General features: G+C 44.5%; 1 protein-coding gene across 1 annotated transcript; it reads right to left on the bottom strand.

Annotated features, from left to right (window-relative positions):
* Nucleotides 1-4,730: 4,730 nt before the first annotated feature.
* Nucleotides 4,731-13,930, bottom strand: KCTD21 (potassium channel tetramerization domain containing 21). The gene is made up of 2 exons (XM_026689134.2): nucleotides 13,842-13,930; nucleotides 4,731-7,570 (listed from the first exon to the last, which is right to left on the bottom strand). Exon 2 carries the CDS (start codon nucleotides 7,549-7,551, stop codon nucleotides 6,769-6,771), a length of 783 nt encoding a protein of 260 aa, XP_026544919.1. The 5' UTR covers nucleotides 7,552-7,570; nucleotides 13,842-13,930; the 3' UTR covers nucleotides 4,731-6,768.
* Between the last annotated feature and the right edge of the window lie 4,538 nt (nucleotides 13,931-18,468).

The following is an 18,468-nucleotide window of genomic DNA, read 5'->3' on the forward strand; positions in this document are numbered from 1 at the left end:
AAGGTGGAGCTCTCGCCTCACAATCAGGTGGTGGTGAGTTCGATCCTAGGTAGAGGTAGACATTTCTCTCTCTGGGCACAGTTGAGAATATATCTGCCGAATATAACTCCGCACTGGCGACAGGAAGGGCATCTGGCCAGTAAACACTCAGCTCCATTCAGCTGCCCGGACTCCACCCCGCAAGGGATTATGGGGTCATTAAAAGAAGATGGTGATAAAATGTGGGTGACACATTTAATAAATAAATATAAGTAAATATGGAATGATGACAATTCTACCCATAAAGGAGAATATTTGCAGCTTAGGGTTGAAATGAGGGGTCCTTGGTGCTCTCTGAGGTTGTTTTCTTGCAGACATTTCATCACCCAACTAGGTAACAACATCAGTGCTAGAAAGAAGTGTGGTTTTTTCCCCCTCAGTTTATATTCTAGTGGTTTGCCCTGTCAGTGTTAGTTGCCCTGTCCTTTGGTTGGGCTGTTGGCTCCTTTGGTAGTTTCTTGATTGGGGCATTGTTTACTTGATTATTGGTCTGATATTAATCTTAGAATAAATCTATGCTGATCTGGGTGCTGATTGTTGAAGTCATTTTATTCCCTTTTTGGCTATTTGATTATCTCTTTTGCGTAGTTTATAGATATTGTTAATGTCTACATGTCTGTTGATAGCTGATTAGTGAGAGTGGCTTCTAGCAATTCCCTGGCATTTGGTGGACCTGGCCTGGTCTAGGATTGTCACATTTTCGCCAATGACAATTGTAGTAAGACATGATATGGAGGACCCTGGAATTACAGGTCTATCATCTGCACCTTTACAACTGTCTGGTTTGGTTCTGCAACCCAACAGGACAGACACAGACTTCAGAGGATAATTAGGAATGCAGAAAAAGCAATTACTACCAACTTGCCTTCCATCGTGGACCTGTATATTGCATAAGTCAAAAAGAGGGCTGTGAAAATATTTACACATCCCGGACATAAACTATTTTAACTCCTTCCCTCAAAATGACACTATAGAGCACTGTACACCAGAACAACTAGACACAAGAACAGTTTTTTCTCGAAAGCCATCACTCTGCTAAACAAATAATTCCCTCAACACTGTCCAACTGTTTACAAAGTCTGTACCACTATTACTATTAATCTTCTCATCACTCCTTATCGCCCATCCTCTCCCACTTGTGACTGTATGACTGTAACTTTGTCGCTCGTGTCCTTATGATTTATATTGACTGTTTCCTAGTATGATTTGATTGCTTATTGTACCCTATGACTATCATTAAATGTTGTACCTTATGATTCTTGCCGAATGTATCTTTTATGTATACTGAGAGTATTTGCACCAAGACAAATTCCTTGTGTGTCCAGTCACACTTGGCCAATAAACAATTCATTCATTCATTCATTCATTCATTCATTCATTCATTCATTCATTCTATCTATCTATCTATCTATCTATCTATCTATCTATCTATCTATCTATCTATCTATCTATCTATCTATCTAATCTACAAAAATCTTACCCACCAGGCCAGACAGCTTCATGTTTGTATGAGATGCTAAACCACAGCATTTTAGCAGGCACTCCACCGGTGCCAGTAATAAAGAGACTTGGAACAAAGACTATTTGGAATCTTGTGTAATTACAAAATCTTCTGATAGTTCAACTTTGTGATTGGGAGAACTCGACATTAGCTGCAGGCTTCAAGCACTTACAAAGTTTAATCAAATTTTTTATTTAATTTTGGAATGCTATTACAGAGGAAACCTAATTTGCCGGGGCAGTGGAAAATTAAATCTATTTCAGGTGTTTGCGTGTTGGTTTTTCCCCAAATATGGGCACAGGATTAAAGACAAAATTATAATGGTCCACCATAATTGCTCAGGAAGAGTTGTGTAAATTAGTGTCCTCTGAAAAGAAATACAGGTATTCCTTGACTCACAACCATTTGTTTAATGATCAAAGTTACAATGGCACGGATAAGAGGGATATAGGACTGTTTTTCAGAGTTACGCCCATTGCAGCATTCTCATGGTCATGTGATCAAAATTCAGATGCTTGGCTAACTGACTCATATTTATGATGGTCGCAGAGTCCTGGATTCATGTGGTTCCCTTTTGTGACATTCTGACAAGCCAAGTCAACGGGGAAGCCAGATTCACTTAACAACCGTGTTGCTAACTTAACAACTGCAGTGATTCACTTAACAGTGGCAAGGAAGGTAAAATGGGGCAACATCTGTCTCGCTTAACATCAGAAATTTTGGGCTCTATTGTGGTCGTAACTCAAGGATTACCTGTAAGAATTAGCTCCTCTCTCTTAGTAGCTAAGCCCTGGGAAGTTCAGAGCTATTGGTAAAACCTGGAAGTAAGAAAACATGTCGGAGAAAATCAGACACTTCCACAATGCTGGAAAACTCTACAGATGTCCTCACCAGGTGTCAAGCTCAACCCGAGGGCATCTTTACCCTTTACCTTGTGAAAAACCTGCAATGTATTTAAGTCCTGGAAAATCACCACTTAGAATGTGGAAATTCTACAGCCATGAGGAAATTTCCATGAGTAGTAACAATTCTGGGAGAACCTGTTTATTGAAGCAGTAAAGGCATCAGGTTAGAAACTGGGAGACAGTTGAGTTCTAGTTAGGGATGAAAACTGGCTGGGTGACTTTGACTTCTAGCCTCCTCTTAGGCACGAAAGCCAGTTGGGTAACTCTGGACCAATCACCATGAGATGGTGAACTTTAGTTCTGTCATAAGCATGAAAGCCAGGTGGGTGACTTTGGGCCAATCAACAGGTGATTGTGAGTTCTAGTCCTGCCTTAGGCACAAAAACCAAGTAGATAATTTTGGGCCAATCAACTGGTGATTTGTGAGTTCTAGTCCTGTCTGAGGCATGAAAGCCGGTTGGATAACTTTGAATCAATCACCAGGAGATGGGGAGTTATAATCCTGCCTTAAGACACCCAGCCAGCCAGCTGACCTTAGGCCAGTCACTATCTCAAAGCCCCAGGAAGAAAACAGTAACAAACCACTTCTGAAAAATCTTGCCAAGAAAAGTGCAAGTTTTTGAGGTAGTCGCCACGTGGGTCAAATCTGACTTGAAGGCTGAGAAATCAAAATAAAGGAAGTGTGGTTTGAATTCTTCCGAATTAAGTAGGAGTTGAATAATGGAGAATGAGAATTCTTACACCTGGATTGCAGTGTTTGCTTGAAGTCCTTCAACATGACACCACATGCAAGGGAAAAGAAAGAGACAGAGAGATAGAGACAGAGACACAGAGAGAGAGAAAGAGGGAGGGAGGGAGGGAGGGAGGGAGGGAGAGAGAGAGAGAGAGAGAGAGACAGACAGACAGACAGACAGACAGACAAAGTCTGGGCTGTCCATCAGTCCTCAGATGGAGAGTCAACAGCTCCCAGGTCTGGAGGTGGCTGATGAGGAAGAGGAGGAACAACTGGGCCCAGTACCTGACGTGTGGATGCGCAGAAGGCAGAGGAGAGGAGAGCAGTGGAAATCTATGGGCCGGTCCTTGGGACGGAAGAGCCACCACTACTAGCAAAGCCCCACCCTAGCTCTGGGGATAAAAGGCAGGGGGTGGAGATGAATAGGTGTGGCAGACAACTATTCATCTTCTGGCTGTCCGGACTCGTTAGCCTGCAGTGGGAGAGAAACTTTTTGCTGGGGCTGCCGGTGCTTCTAATTAAAGGAATCTTTGAGTTCACTTCAGAGGGTTTGTTGTGTTTGGGGAGCTGGGTGAGAACAATAGCGTGGCGGTGTCGCCATAGTGGAAAGCAGCAATTCCATTAAGTAGAAAAACATTTCAAAAGCTGGCCTTCTGAATTTCTTATCTGTGCAGGTAGCATAAGTTGAAAAGGTGCGGACTTCAACTCCCAGAATTCCCTAGCCAGCTAAATGAAAATCACCATCACCTTCACGGTTTGGGGGACATTTTGCCTATTGCTGACAAAACTGAAGAACACAAACGAGAACCTTTTTTGCAGCTCCTGTGGAAAGTTACCTGCTGAGGTACGAAGAGAAGTTGCCTTGATGGACAAGGAAGCCAACGTTTTGGAGATTGGACTGACATTTGTCAGAAATGGTGTACGGCGGGTTGGACTAGATGACCTACAAGGTCCCTTCCAACTCTGTTAATCTAATCTAATCTAATCTAATCTAATCTAATTTTGCCCTTCAAACAGATCGGCGAGAGTCTGGTCTTACACCTTAGTTTCCTCTGAAGATGATAAATAGCCATTTGTCTTTTAAAACCAGGCAGATAATAGAGAAATATCCTGCTCTGTGTTTATACAGGTAGCCCTCAACTTACGACAAGTGAGCCCAAAATTTATGTTGTTAAGTGTGAGGCATTTGTTAAGGGAGTTTCGTCCCGTTCTACGACTTTTCTTGCTGCATTCGTTTACTGAATGGCTGTAGTTGTTAAATTAGCCACCCGGTTGTTAAGTGAATCTGGCTTTGCCCCTAGATTTTGCTTGTCGAAAGGTCGCAAACACGGATTCCTATGACCCCAGGACAATGCAATGGTCATAAATGTGAGTCAGTTGTCAAGCGAATGTAAATCACATGACCCTGGGGAAGAGGCAATGGTCATTAAGTGTGAAAGACGGTCATATGTTTTTTTTTCCAGTGCCATCGTAACTTTGAACAGTCACTAAACAAAGCAAGTCAAGAACTACCTGTATTCTATACATGAGAAGGGATCAACCCTAGCGGGTATCATGCCCTTCTCAGTTCAAGTTATTTTTATTTTTTAAAAAATATGGTTTTAATCTCTGAAAGAAGTCCGTTCTCTTAAGTTAAGGCTGTTCCCTCCCCCCATATCTCCGTTTCCAATGGGGAAACTGACGCAATGAAGTTAAAACAAGGCTGTTGTCATGAGAGAAATGAAAGTCTCTGAGGAAATTTTTGCATTTCTTCTGAGTAAAAACATTGCTAGACAGGCAATCCTCGACTTACGACCACAGTGGAGCTCAAAATTTTGCTGAGCGAGGCAGCTGTTAAGCAAGTTCTGCCCTATTTTACGACCTTTCTCGCCACCGCTAAGCGAAATCACTGCCGTGAACTTAAGTCACACGGTTGTTAAGTGAATCTGGCTTCCCCATGGACTCTGCAGATTAAGAGGTCACAAAACGGGACCCTGGGATGTGTTATAAAGACACGCCTTCCAAATTTTTACCACATGACCATGGGAATGCTGCAAGTCACTTGAAAAACCGTCATAAGTCACTTTTTTCAGTGCCGTTTTAACTTTGGTCACTAAATGAATTGTTGTAAGTCGGGGACTGTACTGTATGTATAAATTTCTCTCTCTCTCTTTCTCTCTCACTCTTCCCCAGAGTAGGAATGGATATTTTCATTCCAGCCTCAGACAAAACCTATAATTAGAAATATAATGAATTATTTCCTTGTCTTTCCTTGGTGTCTAAATCTTCGTTTTTCCACACGGATGTGGGGAAAAAGTGACATTTGGACAGGATGAGCTCACCGCTTCCAATCAAGAGTAAAGACTATTTTGAATTCAAAAACAGGCTGTTCCAATCTTATCAGAAGTATTTCAAATGGTCTCCAGCACCAGCTATCATTGGAGATGGAAAAAACCCTTAGCATGGAATGACCATTGTGCTTCAATGCTGTTCTTTCACTTCAATAGCACTAGCAATAGCACTTAGACTTATATACCGCTTCCCAGTGCTTTAACACCCTCTCTAAGCGGTTTACGGAGTCAGCCTATTGCCCCCATCAATCTGGGTCCTCATTTTACCGACCTCAGAAGGATGGAAGGCTGAGTCAACCGTGAGCCAGTTGGGATTTAACTTCTGGCAGTCGGCAGAGTCAGATTACAATACTCCATTCTAACCACTGTGCCACCATGGCTCCTTCCTTCCTTCCTTCTGTCCTCCCTCCCTCCCTCCCTCCTTCGCAATAGCATTTAGACAACAAATTTCTACGGAGCAAAGACCCCTATGCAATTCGCACATAAAAAAAAATCCATCACATTCCTGTTTCTAGTTTTAGCAAATTCTAGGTTAGTCTTTTTAGTACAAAAAACCCCTAGGCCTCCTCCGGTTAGAACCATGCTTTGGATTAGCCCAGTAATGGCAAATCTTTTTGTTGTGGTGTGCCGAAAGCGCGTGCATGCCGGCACCCACAATGCAATGCGCTCTGCCTCCCCTGCGCATGCGTGTGCAATACCCCCGACCTGCCACCTTAACTGCACTGCGCATGCATATGCCTCCCAGCTGATTTTTGGCCCGTTTGAGGCCATTATCGCCCTCCCTGAGGCTTGAGGGAAGCCTCTGTAGCCTCAGGAGGCCGAAAAACAGGCCTTCCAGACATACCGGAAGTGCCCATTTTCAGCCTCCGGAGGGCCTCTGGAACCCCAGGGAGGCCATTTTCCCCCTCATGAAGGCTCAAGGGAACCCTCAGGAGGCTGAAAACGGGCCCGTTTTGGCACTTCCGGTATTTCCGGAAGGCCCGTTTTTCGGCCTCCTGAGGCTGCAGAAGCTTCCCTTGAGCCTCCAAGAGAGTGAAAATGGCCTCAAACGGGCCGAAAATCACCTGGGAGGTACGCACATGTGCAGTGCAGGTAAGTTTGGCTGGCCCCCCACAAATGGCTCTGCGTGCCACCTGTGGCACGCGTGCCATAGGTTCGCCATCACGGGATTAGCCCATGGTGGGCGAAGTCAGCTCCAGGCTGTAAGCTTGCGACACGGCGCCAAACGTGTGCATCATTGATAGAAAACCGGCTCCAGGTCTACTTGTAGCGAATGAGCCGAATAATCTTATTATTCATGAAATCTGTTGTGTGCGGGTGAGTGGCGTCCACGCAAAACCCATCGCTCATGGCGATTTTCAGCACTTCCTCCACGAAGACCTGGAAACTGTTAATCTGCTTCTTGGTGGGAAGGACCCACAACCTCTTTAAGTTCTGCCTGGTGTATTCCTCTTCGGGTAGACCTTCCACGCTGGCCACCCAATCCAAGGTGACATGGTAGGGGTCTTCTAAATAAGTAGAGATGGAGGCCAGGTTGCCATTGAAACAGTAGTAAAGTTTGGAGCCCAGGAGTTTGAGGAACAAACTGGAAGTGCTGAAGATGTGGGCGCTGAACACTTCCATGTTAGAAGAGGACAAGCTGTAGATCTGAGGAGCTTCCCGGACGGTGAAATGAACCGTTTGGGTCCTTTGGTCCAAAGTGATGTTGAGCATGGCGTTCTTCTCAGCTTTAGAGAGCTCTACTTCCTTCTCCAGGAGAGCCTCAATGAGGGGTTGGACCTGGTAAAAATCTGCTTCTCGCCGAAGCAGGCCCATTTCTTGGAAGTCCTCGGGCAGGTCCAGGTGAGACGTTCTCAAGAAGTTGAGGATGTAGCGGAAAACTTTGCCGTCTCGGTCAATGAAGCAGTGGCCTTGGCTGTCTCTTTTGGTGGGCATCTTCCCACTAAACATGGCGCCCAGCATGGAGTCTGGGAAGCTGGTCAGAGTGGAGAGGGACGTGGTGTATAATTTCCCGCCAACGTTCAGCGTTATGGGCTCCGACATGGCTGGAAATGGAGCAGATCTGGGAGAAGGAAGGAAGGAAGCAAAGGGAAAGGAAAGGAGGAGGGAAAGAAGGAAAGCAAGCAAGGAAAAGAAAAAAAAAAAAAGAAAAGGAAGGAAGAAAAGGAAGGAAGGAAGGAAGGAAGGAAGGAAGGAAGGAAGGAAGGAAGGAAGGAAGGAAGGAAGGAAGGAAGAAAGAAAGGAAGGAAAGAAAGAAAGAAAAAGAAAGAAAGAGGGAGGGGGGAAGGAAGGAAGGAAAGCAAGCAAGCAAGAAAAAGAGGAAGAAGGAAGGAAAAAGAAAGAAAAGGAGGGAGGGAGAAAAGACAAGCAAGAAAGAAAAGGGAAGAGAAAGGAAGAAAGGAAGAGATGGAGGGACGGAGGAAAAGAAGGAAGGCAAACAAGAAAGAAAAAAGAAAAAGAAAGGAAAGAAGGAGGAGAGAGGGAGGAAAAGAAGGAAGGCAAGCAAGCAAGCAGGAAAGAAAAAGAAAGGAAATAAAGAAGGAGAGAGGGAGGGAGGGAAGAAAGGAAGGAAAGCAAGAAAAAGAAAGAAAAGAAAGAAAGAAGAAAGAAAGAAAAGGAAATAAAGAAAGAAAAGGAAATAAAGGAGAGAGGGAGGGAAGGAAGAAAGGAAAGAAAGCAAGAAAAAGAAAGAAAAGAAAGAAAGAAGAAAGAAAAGGAAAGAAAAGGAAAGAAAGAACAAAAGAAAGAAAAAGTCCAAATTATATTAATTCAATTTTTTGAAGGGAGAAAAACACCCTGAATGCATTCCAGGTAGTCCTTGACTTACGACAACATTGGGACTGGAAATTTCTGTTGTTAATGCAAAGTGGTTGTTAATTAAGTCATGTCAATTTGGACATGCCCCACAATCACATGTTCACAATTCAGGGGCGTGGCAACTTTCCCAAGTCACAAAATCGCTATTTGGGAATCCTCCCAGGTGGCTTCCGATAGCAAAGTCAATGGGAAGAGGGGAGCCACACTCGCTTAATAATGGTGTTCCTAACTTAACAACTGCAATTATTCACTTAACAACTGTGGCAAGGAAGGTTGTAAAATGGGACCAAAGTCACTAAAACTTTGCCTAGCAACTGAAATTCTTGTCCCAATAATTATTATAAGTCATGTACTACTTGCAATCCATCTATATAAAAGCGAAATACCACTCACGCATCATCACAAAATCTCCAGAACTGTAAAGCCTACAAACTTATTTGGCACGTATGTTCCTCTCGGCTTCTAGGTGCTCACTAAGAAAGGATTTTTCAAAATGACCATCAAAGCTATTAGTATTTCATATATTATTATTATTAACATGCTCTGATGCTAAAGAGTTCTACTCCCCCTCCCCACCTGGAAAGAAATCTCTTCCAAATGCAAAACACAAGCAGAGGAGAGAAGTTTCAGTTTCAGAGCAGCTTTAGTACAGAACACTTGAGCTAAGCCACGCCCAGGCTCCTTGCTGTCTCCTCCTTGCTCACACAGCAAATACTGTTTCAGTTTCCAAACAGCCCTCAACTCTCTCACTCACTGACAGGACGCTAGCCAGATGAATACCGATGGCTTGCTGGTAGGCAGAGGCAGAATTTTTCTTTCCTTATTTTCCTCCCCAAAAACTAAGCCCGAGTGTCAAGTGAGTCTTGCCCCAATGTACGACCTCCCTGGCTACGTCTGTTTTAAGTGAATCCCTGCAGTTCTTGCATTAGAAACACGGTTGTTAAATGAATCTCGTTTCCCTCTTGACTTTGCTTGTCAGAAGGTTGCAAAAGGGGACACGACGGCCATCATCAATGTGAATCTGTTGTCAAGCATCCAAATTTAAGTCACATGACCAAGGGTGGGGGGGAGGATGGAACGCTGCAACGGTTGTAAGTGTGAAAAACAGTTGTAAGCAGAAGTGGTATTCAGGAGGTTCTGACCGGTTCTAGAAAACCGGTAGCGGAAATTTTGAGTAGTTCGGAGAACCGGCAAATACCACCTCTGACTGGCCCCTCCCCCCTCTATTCCCTGCCTCTTTGGTTGCCCTGCACAGGAGAACGGAGCTGCAAAGCAGGTTACTGGAGTGCGGAGGGAATGGGGATTAGTACCCTTCCCCTGCCACACCCACCAAGCTACGCCCACAGAACTGGTAGTAAATATTTTTGAATCCCACCACTGATTGACCTTCCCAAACAGGAAACCCTAGATGACCAGCGAAGTCCAGACTCTGATCAGGGCCCATGAACCTGGCTTTCGGAGCAGGTGACACCTCACAGTACAGCACTGCCAGAGCTGAGCTGAGAAGGGGCATCAAACATGCTAAGGAGATGTATAGGAGGAAGGTCGAGGGCCACTTTACTGACAGTGACCCACGGCAGATGTGGAGGGGGATACAGGCCCTGACCAACTATAAAGGCCAGGGCCCAACAAACAGTGAGAGCAGCAGCACTCTAGCAGAGGAGCTAAACATCCTTTTTTGCACGCTTTGAGACCACCAAGAACCTGGACGTATTGCCTCACGAGGACCACGACGCTGCACCTCTTTCTCTTCAGGTGCATGAGGTGAGAAAAACACCGAGAGCAGTAAATCCCAGGAAAGCTGCTGGGCCTGATGGCATTCCTGGTGCAGTAGTTAAAGCGTGTGCTGACCAGTTGGCAGAAATACTTATTGAGCTGTTCAATCTATCTTTTTAACACATGCCATCATCCCACAGTGCCTGAAGGCTGCAACCATCATCCCCGTTCCCAAAAAAAAACACAACTATAAACACTCCCAATGACTATAGGCCCAAAGCGTTAACAAGCTCCATTACGAAGGTTTTTGAGTGACTAGTTTCACAGCACATCAGAGACTGCCTCCCGCCCTCCTTCAATCAACATCAGTTTGCTTATAGAGCAACCCGATCTACAGAGGATGCTGTGTCCATCACACTTCATACAGTGCTGAGTCATCTGGAGAACAAACAGAGCTAGGTGAGGATGCTCTTTGTGGACTACAGCTCTGCATTTAACACTATCATCCCAGATATGCTAGTAACTGAACTGTATAATCTGCAGGTCCCCACCCCCACATGTTCCTGGATTAAGAACTTTTTGACAAACAGACCACAGTCTGTTAGACTTGGCCCCCACCTTTCTTCCACTATTACATTCAGTACTGGTTCCCCCCAGGGTTGTGTCTTGAGCCCCCTGCTATATGCCTTGTACACCTTTGACTGCTCACCAAGCCACGCAACAAACACCATCATAAAGTTTGCGGACGACACGACCGTGATTGGTCTCATCTCTGGAGAGGATGAGACGGCATATAGGGCAGAAGGAGAGAACCTGTCTATCTGGTGTTCACAGAACAATCTGTCACTGAATGTCCATAAAACCAAAGAACTGATAATGGACTTCAGGAGACATCGACAGGACCACACCCCACTCATCATCAACGGAGAACGAGTGGAAACTGTCCCTATGATCAGATTTCTTGGCATCCATATTTCAGCTGATATCTCCTGGTCCCCTAACACCAAGGCCATAGTGAAGAAGGCTCAGCAGCGGCTGCACTTCCTGCGGGTTCTCAGGAAAAACAATCTGGATAAGAAGCTGCTGCTGGCTTTCTATAAAGCCTCTGTGGAGAGCACTCTGACATATTGTCTGCGTGTGTGATATGCAGGCTCCACAGTTGAGGACAGGAAAACTGTACAGAGGGTGATAAACACAGCTCAAAAGATCATTAGTTGCCCTCTGCCCTCCCTGGAAGACCTAGCCAGGTCCCGCTGCCAAAGCAGAATCAAGGCCATCATAGAAGACCCCTCACGCCCTGGCAATTATCTTTTTGACCTGCTGCCGTCTGGACGGCGTTTTAGGTCAATAAAATCCCACACCACTAGACTAACAAATAGTTTCTTTCCCTGGGCCATCCGAATCGCAATTAAACATGAAGTCACTACCTTATTAAGTTGTGAAAAGATGTGAAATCTCAATACCCCATTCAGATGTATAATAACATATTACAGTACAATCCATCTCTTGTGCATTATACTCGGCTAAGCATTACAGTCAGTGATGGATGTATATTTTGTGTATATTCGTAGATATCGTACTCTCAAATTGCAAATGGAGACGTGGGTACTCTATTTTTCTTATCTTCATTTTTAAGTGCTTTGGTTTTATTGTATTGGGGTGCATCCACAGTTTCGTTGTACTTGTACAATGACAATAAAGTTCTTCTAATTCTAATTCTAAAGCCACTTTTTTCAGTGCTGTTGCCACTTTGAATGGCCACTAAGTGAACTGTTGTAAGTCGAGGACTACCTGCAGTTATATATTAATCCGATCATTAAAACCTGCTAGAGATGCCCGGTCACAAACCACACCTTTGCCACTGATTTTTCTATGCGGCAAGCTGAGGCTTTGTTGTGTGTTTTTTCTCTGCAACTGTCCCAGTTGTGCAATTCCTCCTGGTTATCTTTCGGCTGGCGACAAACTGCATCACAGACGGTCAAAATATTCTTCTTTCAGAGGCTTTTAATTGAATTTTGGCTGATGGTGCTATTTTTGCCATCCTGCTTTTAAGAGGCTGCGGGTCGATCGAATCCTGCTCTGTACCCTTGAACTGCGGTCATTGTATCTATATATTATTTTTTAAAATGTATTCCAGCATAACTCTGGAATGCCTTGAACAATTTCAATCAAACTTGGTACATAGATGACTTACCCTCTGGAAACAGATATTGTGGGGATAAGACACCCCTAACACCCCTCAGGGTGTATGTTCTGTTAAGATGCAACCTGTTGGGCTTTAAAATGGCTTCTACCGTACTGCCATAAAATGGCTTCTACTGCACAGCCCTGTGGTATTGCCACGGTAACGGCTTCACAGTACTCCACAAGAGGGCTCTCTCTAGTAAGGAGGAAAATCCAACATAAGAAATGACGTTTGTTCCGGGTTGCCGAATTCAGGGTTTTTCCTGTCTCATATAGGATTAGGATAAATACCTGGGCAACGCTAGGTTATAGGCGAGTTCATAATAAAAACTGTTTTAATAATATTATGGTGTATGGAAATAGACGAACATCCATCTGTTCTGAATTTTGGATCTGGGCTGACAGTCTCTGCTCTGAAGCATGGACCTCCTTAAATAACTTTTGTTTTTCCTACCCTTTTTTTAAAAAGGGTGTTTTTCCCCAACTCTCACTGCCTTTAATCCTCAATCTGGGGTTAAAAATTTATCAGTTTAAACATCAGGTGCTTCAAAGAGAAGCTAAGAGCCAAAGTCTTCTTTGTTTTTTAGAAAGAAAATGCAGAAAAACAACCGAGTCTAAAAATAAGTTTGCGTGTGTGTCTCCAATACAGGTGACTGTTAAAGTAGAGAGGAAGATATATATTATGCAATGGGTATATTTATATTTCCAAGAATATAGAACAACCATGCAGACAGTCCTCGACTTACGACAGTTTGTTTAGTGACCGTTCGAAGTTACAAACGGCATTGAAAAAAGTGACAACCATTTTTCACACAACTGTGTGATCCCCAATGGTCGTGTAACCAAAATTCGGATGTGTTGTAGCCTGCCAGTGGCCAACGGAGCTGGCGGCAGATTCAGACAGTGAGGAGGTTGGGGAGGAACATAGGCCAGTCCTGGAGTCTGGGGAAGGCTCTGACGAGGGCTCTGCGTTGGAGACAGAGATGGGGCCAGGGCCGTCTGACAGTTATCAGCTGCCTTTGGTGTCAGAGATCAGTGGGGCAGAAGAACAGCTGGAGCCTGTTCCCAATGTGCGCATGCACAGAGTTGCCAGAGGAAGGGAACAGTTAAGGAACAAGGGTTGATTTGGGAGTAAAGGCACTGTTGTGGTTAGCTGGCAGCAGGTGCGGACGGCTGAGGAGAGCGAGGACTCAGATGAGGAGCCAGGACAATTAGGGAGTGGACTGTTGCCTTCAGAGATTGTGGGGACTGGCAGCAGTGATGAGGATGTTCCTGAGGAGGAGGAAGGCTTTCTTCGAACCTCCGGGAGGGCAAAAACGGCCTCCCTGGGCTCTAGAGGCTCCCTGGAAGCCAGAAACGGGCCCATTTCCGGTCTTCCCGAACTTCTGGGAGGCCCGTTTTTCATCTTCCTCAAGCCTGCACACGGGCCCTGTACTTACCTGGCATCCCAAATGGGCCACATGGGGACTCCTGGGAGGGGTGGGGGAGGCAGCCGGGGTGGGATTTACCGGTTCACCAAACCGGCTATTAAAAATGATAAAATTAGCTACCGGTTCGCTTGAACCGGAAGCAGCCCAGCCCTGGTTTTATTGCATGCAACGTCCCACAGGTCTTACCAAACGGTCGTCTTTCAAAGGATCAGGGTTTGTATAAAAGTTGTGCCAAACTGCTTAAATTGGACCATCATCTGGATTTCCAGGAACCTGCAAAAGTGAGAGAAAACAGGCAGTATCCTGTCTGAAAACAGGATTATTATTCCTAAAGCATGACCAATGCTAGCTGGAAGACTGGGAATTATATCTCATTTATTGAGCATCAGGTAAGGTAAGGCTAGCTGTTCCCTTCCGACCTTTGTTCCTAATGGGGAACCGTTCCAAACTTCTGGACTTTGACTCCAGAATTCCTTGGGCATTACAGAGGATTCTGGAAGTTGAAGTCCACACATCCGGGTTGCCAGTTAAGCAAACAACACTTTAAACCAGATAGTGTTTCTCAACTTTAGTAACCTTAAGCTATATGGACTTTGACTCCCAGAATTCCTTGGGCATTGCAGAGGATTCTGGAAGCTGAAGGCCATCCATCTGGGTTTTCCAGTTAAGTAAACAACACTTTACACCAGATAGTGTTTCTCAACTTTAGTAACCTTAAGCTGTGTGGATTTCAACTCCCAGAATTCCACACGGTTTAAAATTGCCAAGGTTGAGAAAACCCTTCCTTAGACAAATATTTGCCCATAAAAAGAAAGGAACAGAAAGATCAGGAACTGAACCAGAATTATCTGCACAGTGCCGCTAAAGTGAATGGGGCCACATCACATTTGGGGGTGCAGATAGATAGATAGATAGATAGATAGATAGATAGATAGATAGATAGATAGATAGATAGATAGATAGATAGATATAGATGATGGATAGATGGATGGATGGATGTAAGGATAGACAGACGTAGGTACAATAGGTAAGTAGATAGAGATAGATGATAGAGACAGAGAGATGAATGGATAGCTAGCTAGCTGGATGGATGGATAGATGGATGGAAGGATAGACAGATGTAAGTACAGTAGATAGGTTGGTAGATGATTAGATAGATAGATAGATAGATAGATAGATAGATAGATAGATAGAAAAGATAGATAGATAGGGTGGGATGGGATGGGATGGGATGGAATGGGATGGGATGGGATGGGATGGAATAGAATAGAATAGAATAGAATAGAATAGAATATGGAATGGAATTAGAAAGAGAAAGAGAATTCTTTATTGGCCAAGTGTGATTGGACACACAAGGAACTTGTCTTGGTGCAAATACTCTCAGTGTACATAAAAGAAAAGATACATTCATCCAGAGTCAAGAATCATAAGGTACAACACCTACAACTTCCTCATATTAGGAAACAGTCAACATAAACAGTAAGGATACAAACAACAAGGTTACAGTCATACAGTCATGAGTGGGAGGGGATGGGAGGATTAATAGTAATAGTAATGCAGACTTTGTAAATAGTTGGACAGTGTTGTGGGAATTATTTGTTTAGCAGAGTGATAGCATTCGGGGAAAAACTGTCTTTGTGTCTAGCTGTTCTGTATGCAGTGCTCTATAGTCGTTTTGAAGGAAGGAGTTGAAACAGTTTATGTCCAGGATGTGAGGGGTCTGTAGATATTTTCAGAACCCTCTTTTTGACTCATGTAGCATACAGGTCCTTGATTGAGGGCAAGTTGGTAGTAATTGTTTTTTCTGTAGTCCTAATTATCCTCTGGAGTCTGTGTCTGTCCTGTTGGGTTGCAGAACCAAACCAGACAGCTATAGAGGTGCAGATGATAGACTCAATAATTCCCCTGTAGCAGCGGTCGCCACTGGTGGGCCATGAAAATTTTTTGGTGGGCCGCAGAGAAATCTCACCCCAGAGCACCCCCACAAAGCAATTAATCCAGGCTGCACAGAAACACAAGGCTACGCTACACACATGGCCCGCGGGAACCCTCCCCGCCCAATCACTCCTTACCTGGCAAACTTGCCTGCTAAATTGCTATTTTTCCTTTTTCCGACCATCATCTGTTCTGCTGTGCTGGGAGATTTAGATTAGCTAGGAAGCAGGAAATGGTTGGATTTCTTGCTTTCTAGCTAGTCTTTAGATCTTCGGCTCTGCTTTTAAGCACAGCCGAACCTCCCTTAGGACTGAAGTTTCTATTATTCGGTGCAGACTCATGGCAAGCAAATTTTATGTGACAGACTCAGGTAGCCGATGGCAGATAGATAGATCACTGAATGATTCTGTGAGCAACTCAATCTGCCTGCCTGCTTTGCTTGTTTTTGGGTAAAAGTTGCTCTTTTTTATAAAAAATTCAATATTTATATAAATATTTATAATATTTACATACAAGCCATGCCCAGCCAGTCACAGGACCACCAAGCCACACCCACAAATTAGACCACGCCCACAGAACCAGTTAGTGGTCCCTGGGATTTAAAATTATAAATTTGGTGGTCCCTGAGGTCCAAAAGGTTGGCGACCCCTGCTCTGTAGAACTGCCTCAGCAGCTCCTTATGCAGTTTGAGTTTAAATGCAGTTTGAGTTTAAATGCAGTTTGAGTTTAAATGCAGTTTGAGTTTAAATGCAGTTTGAGTTTAAATGCAGTTTGAGTTTAAATGGGGGGTAAATGCAGATTATTTCTCCAAATAATCTGCATTTACACACACACACAAAACACACCCCAGAGAGGAAGCAAGAAGGGGATAAAAAAGCATCCTGCAATGAAGGGCAATGGGAGTGGATGATGGGCACTGTTACCTCACGGATTTGGATGGCATGTTTTGTTTTTTAGCCTTGTCTCCTTTGCGTGTTTGTTTTTTCCCCTGCCTTGCATCCACCAAACTTGGAGGGGTAGTAAAATAAACTCCCAGGAAAAAAAGGGAGAGGAGACCCCGGAAAGCCATCCTGCCAGGGCCCACCTGGTGCTGAGTCAGCCTCCCATTCATTTGGAAGTCCTCCCCCACCCCCCGCTCCACCGGCTCCGCGGCAACGCCTACCTTGTCTCCCCCCAGTCGGTCCATCCGCCGTCACTCCGGCGCAAGGAGGGAAGAGAGAGAGACCGCCGTGGGAAAAGGTGAAGGAGCCCGCTTTGGAAAAAAGAGAGGTTGGGGGGGGGGAGAGGGAGGAGGAGGAGGAGGAGGAGGGAAGAGCCGGCCCGGCGCAAGGCTTCTTGGGAAATGGAGTTCTCCGGCACTTCTCCGGCCAGCCCAAATCTTGGGGGCACGTTGGGAGGGGGGAGAGGGAAAGCGCGCGAGCGATCAGCTGGTGCCAAAGGAGACGCGAGCCTGGAATTGGGATGCGGGGGGAGAGAGAGAGGGAAGAGGGAGGGGGAGAAACAGAGACGGAGGGAGAGACTGAGAGGGAGGGAGAGAGAGTGGAGGATGAATAGATAGATATTGAGTGGAGAGAAAGACGGATGGGGTCACTGAGTGAAAGGATAGATTTTGAGAGAGGGAAAAAGAGAGAGAGGGTAGATCGATAATAGATAAAAGGTACACCGCCTTAAGTCGCTTTTTGTGAGGTGGACTGCTAGGTAAATTAGATAGGTAGGTAGGTAGATAATGAGAGCAGACAGATAAGAGAGAGAGAGAGGAAAAAGAGGAGTAGATAGATAGATAGATAGATAGATAGATAGATAGATAGATAGATAGATAGATAGATTGAAATAGATAGAAAGATGATAGATAGATAGATGGATGGATGGATGGATGGATGGATGGATGGATAGATAGATAATGAGAGTAGACAGATAAGAAAGGAAAGAGAGGAGTAATGATAGGTAAATAGGTAGATAGATAGGTAAGTTGGTAGAAAGATAGATATATAGATGATAGATAGATAGATAGATAGATAGATAGATAGATAGACAGACAGACAGACAGACAGACAGACAGACAGACAGACAGACAGACAGATAATGAGAGTCGGCAGATAAGAAAGAAAAAAGAGGAGTAATGATAGATAGATAGATAGATAGATAGATAGATAGATAGATAGATAGATAGATAGATAGATAGATAGATAATGAGAGGCCGCAGATAAGGGAGAGGAAAGAGAGGAGTAATGACAGCGATAGAGAGTTATAATGAAAGTAGATAGAAAAGGGAGAAATAGAAAGGAGAGAGTGGAGTAATGATAGTGATAGATAGACCTACCAACAGAGTGAAAAGAGAGATGAATGATTTAGGTGTGTGTGTGTGTGTGTGTGTGTGTGTGAGAGAGAGAGAGAGAGAGAGAGAGAGACAGACAGACAGACAGACAGACAGAGATGCTGGGAAGTTAGTCAATGGCCAGATGTACACAGCTCAGACTCACTTTTTGCGAGATGGACGGCTTTACAGAATAGCATAGGATACGATATAGAATATAGAATATAGAAGAGAAGAAAATATAGAAGAGAAGAGAAGAGAAGAGAAGAGAATTCTTTATTGGCCAAGTGTGATTGGACACACAAGAAATTTATCTTGGTGCAAATGCTCTCAGTATACATAAAAGAAAAGAGACACTCGTCCAGGGTCAAGAATCATCAGGTTTATATATAAAGCCCATAATTAAATAACCAAAGATCTTGAGATAGAGACAGGGAGAGGGAGCGGGGTGACCGACAGAGAGAGACACACACAGAGTGAGTAATCGAGAGAGAGAAAGAGAGACCAGCACCTGGCTAGCGGATTCGTTCCAAAGGCGCGGGAGGTTTCTCCCTGCGGTCGGGC

The sequence above is a fragment of the Notechis scutatus genome, chromosome 5, assembly GCF_049901735.1.
Source record: "Notechis scutatus isolate UNSWTSFEM ecotype Mainland chromosome 5, rNotScu1.2, whole genome shotgun sequence".
Classification (NCBI taxonomy): domain Eukaryota; kingdom Metazoa; phylum Chordata; class Lepidosauria; order Squamata; family Elapidae; genus Notechis; species Notechis scutatus.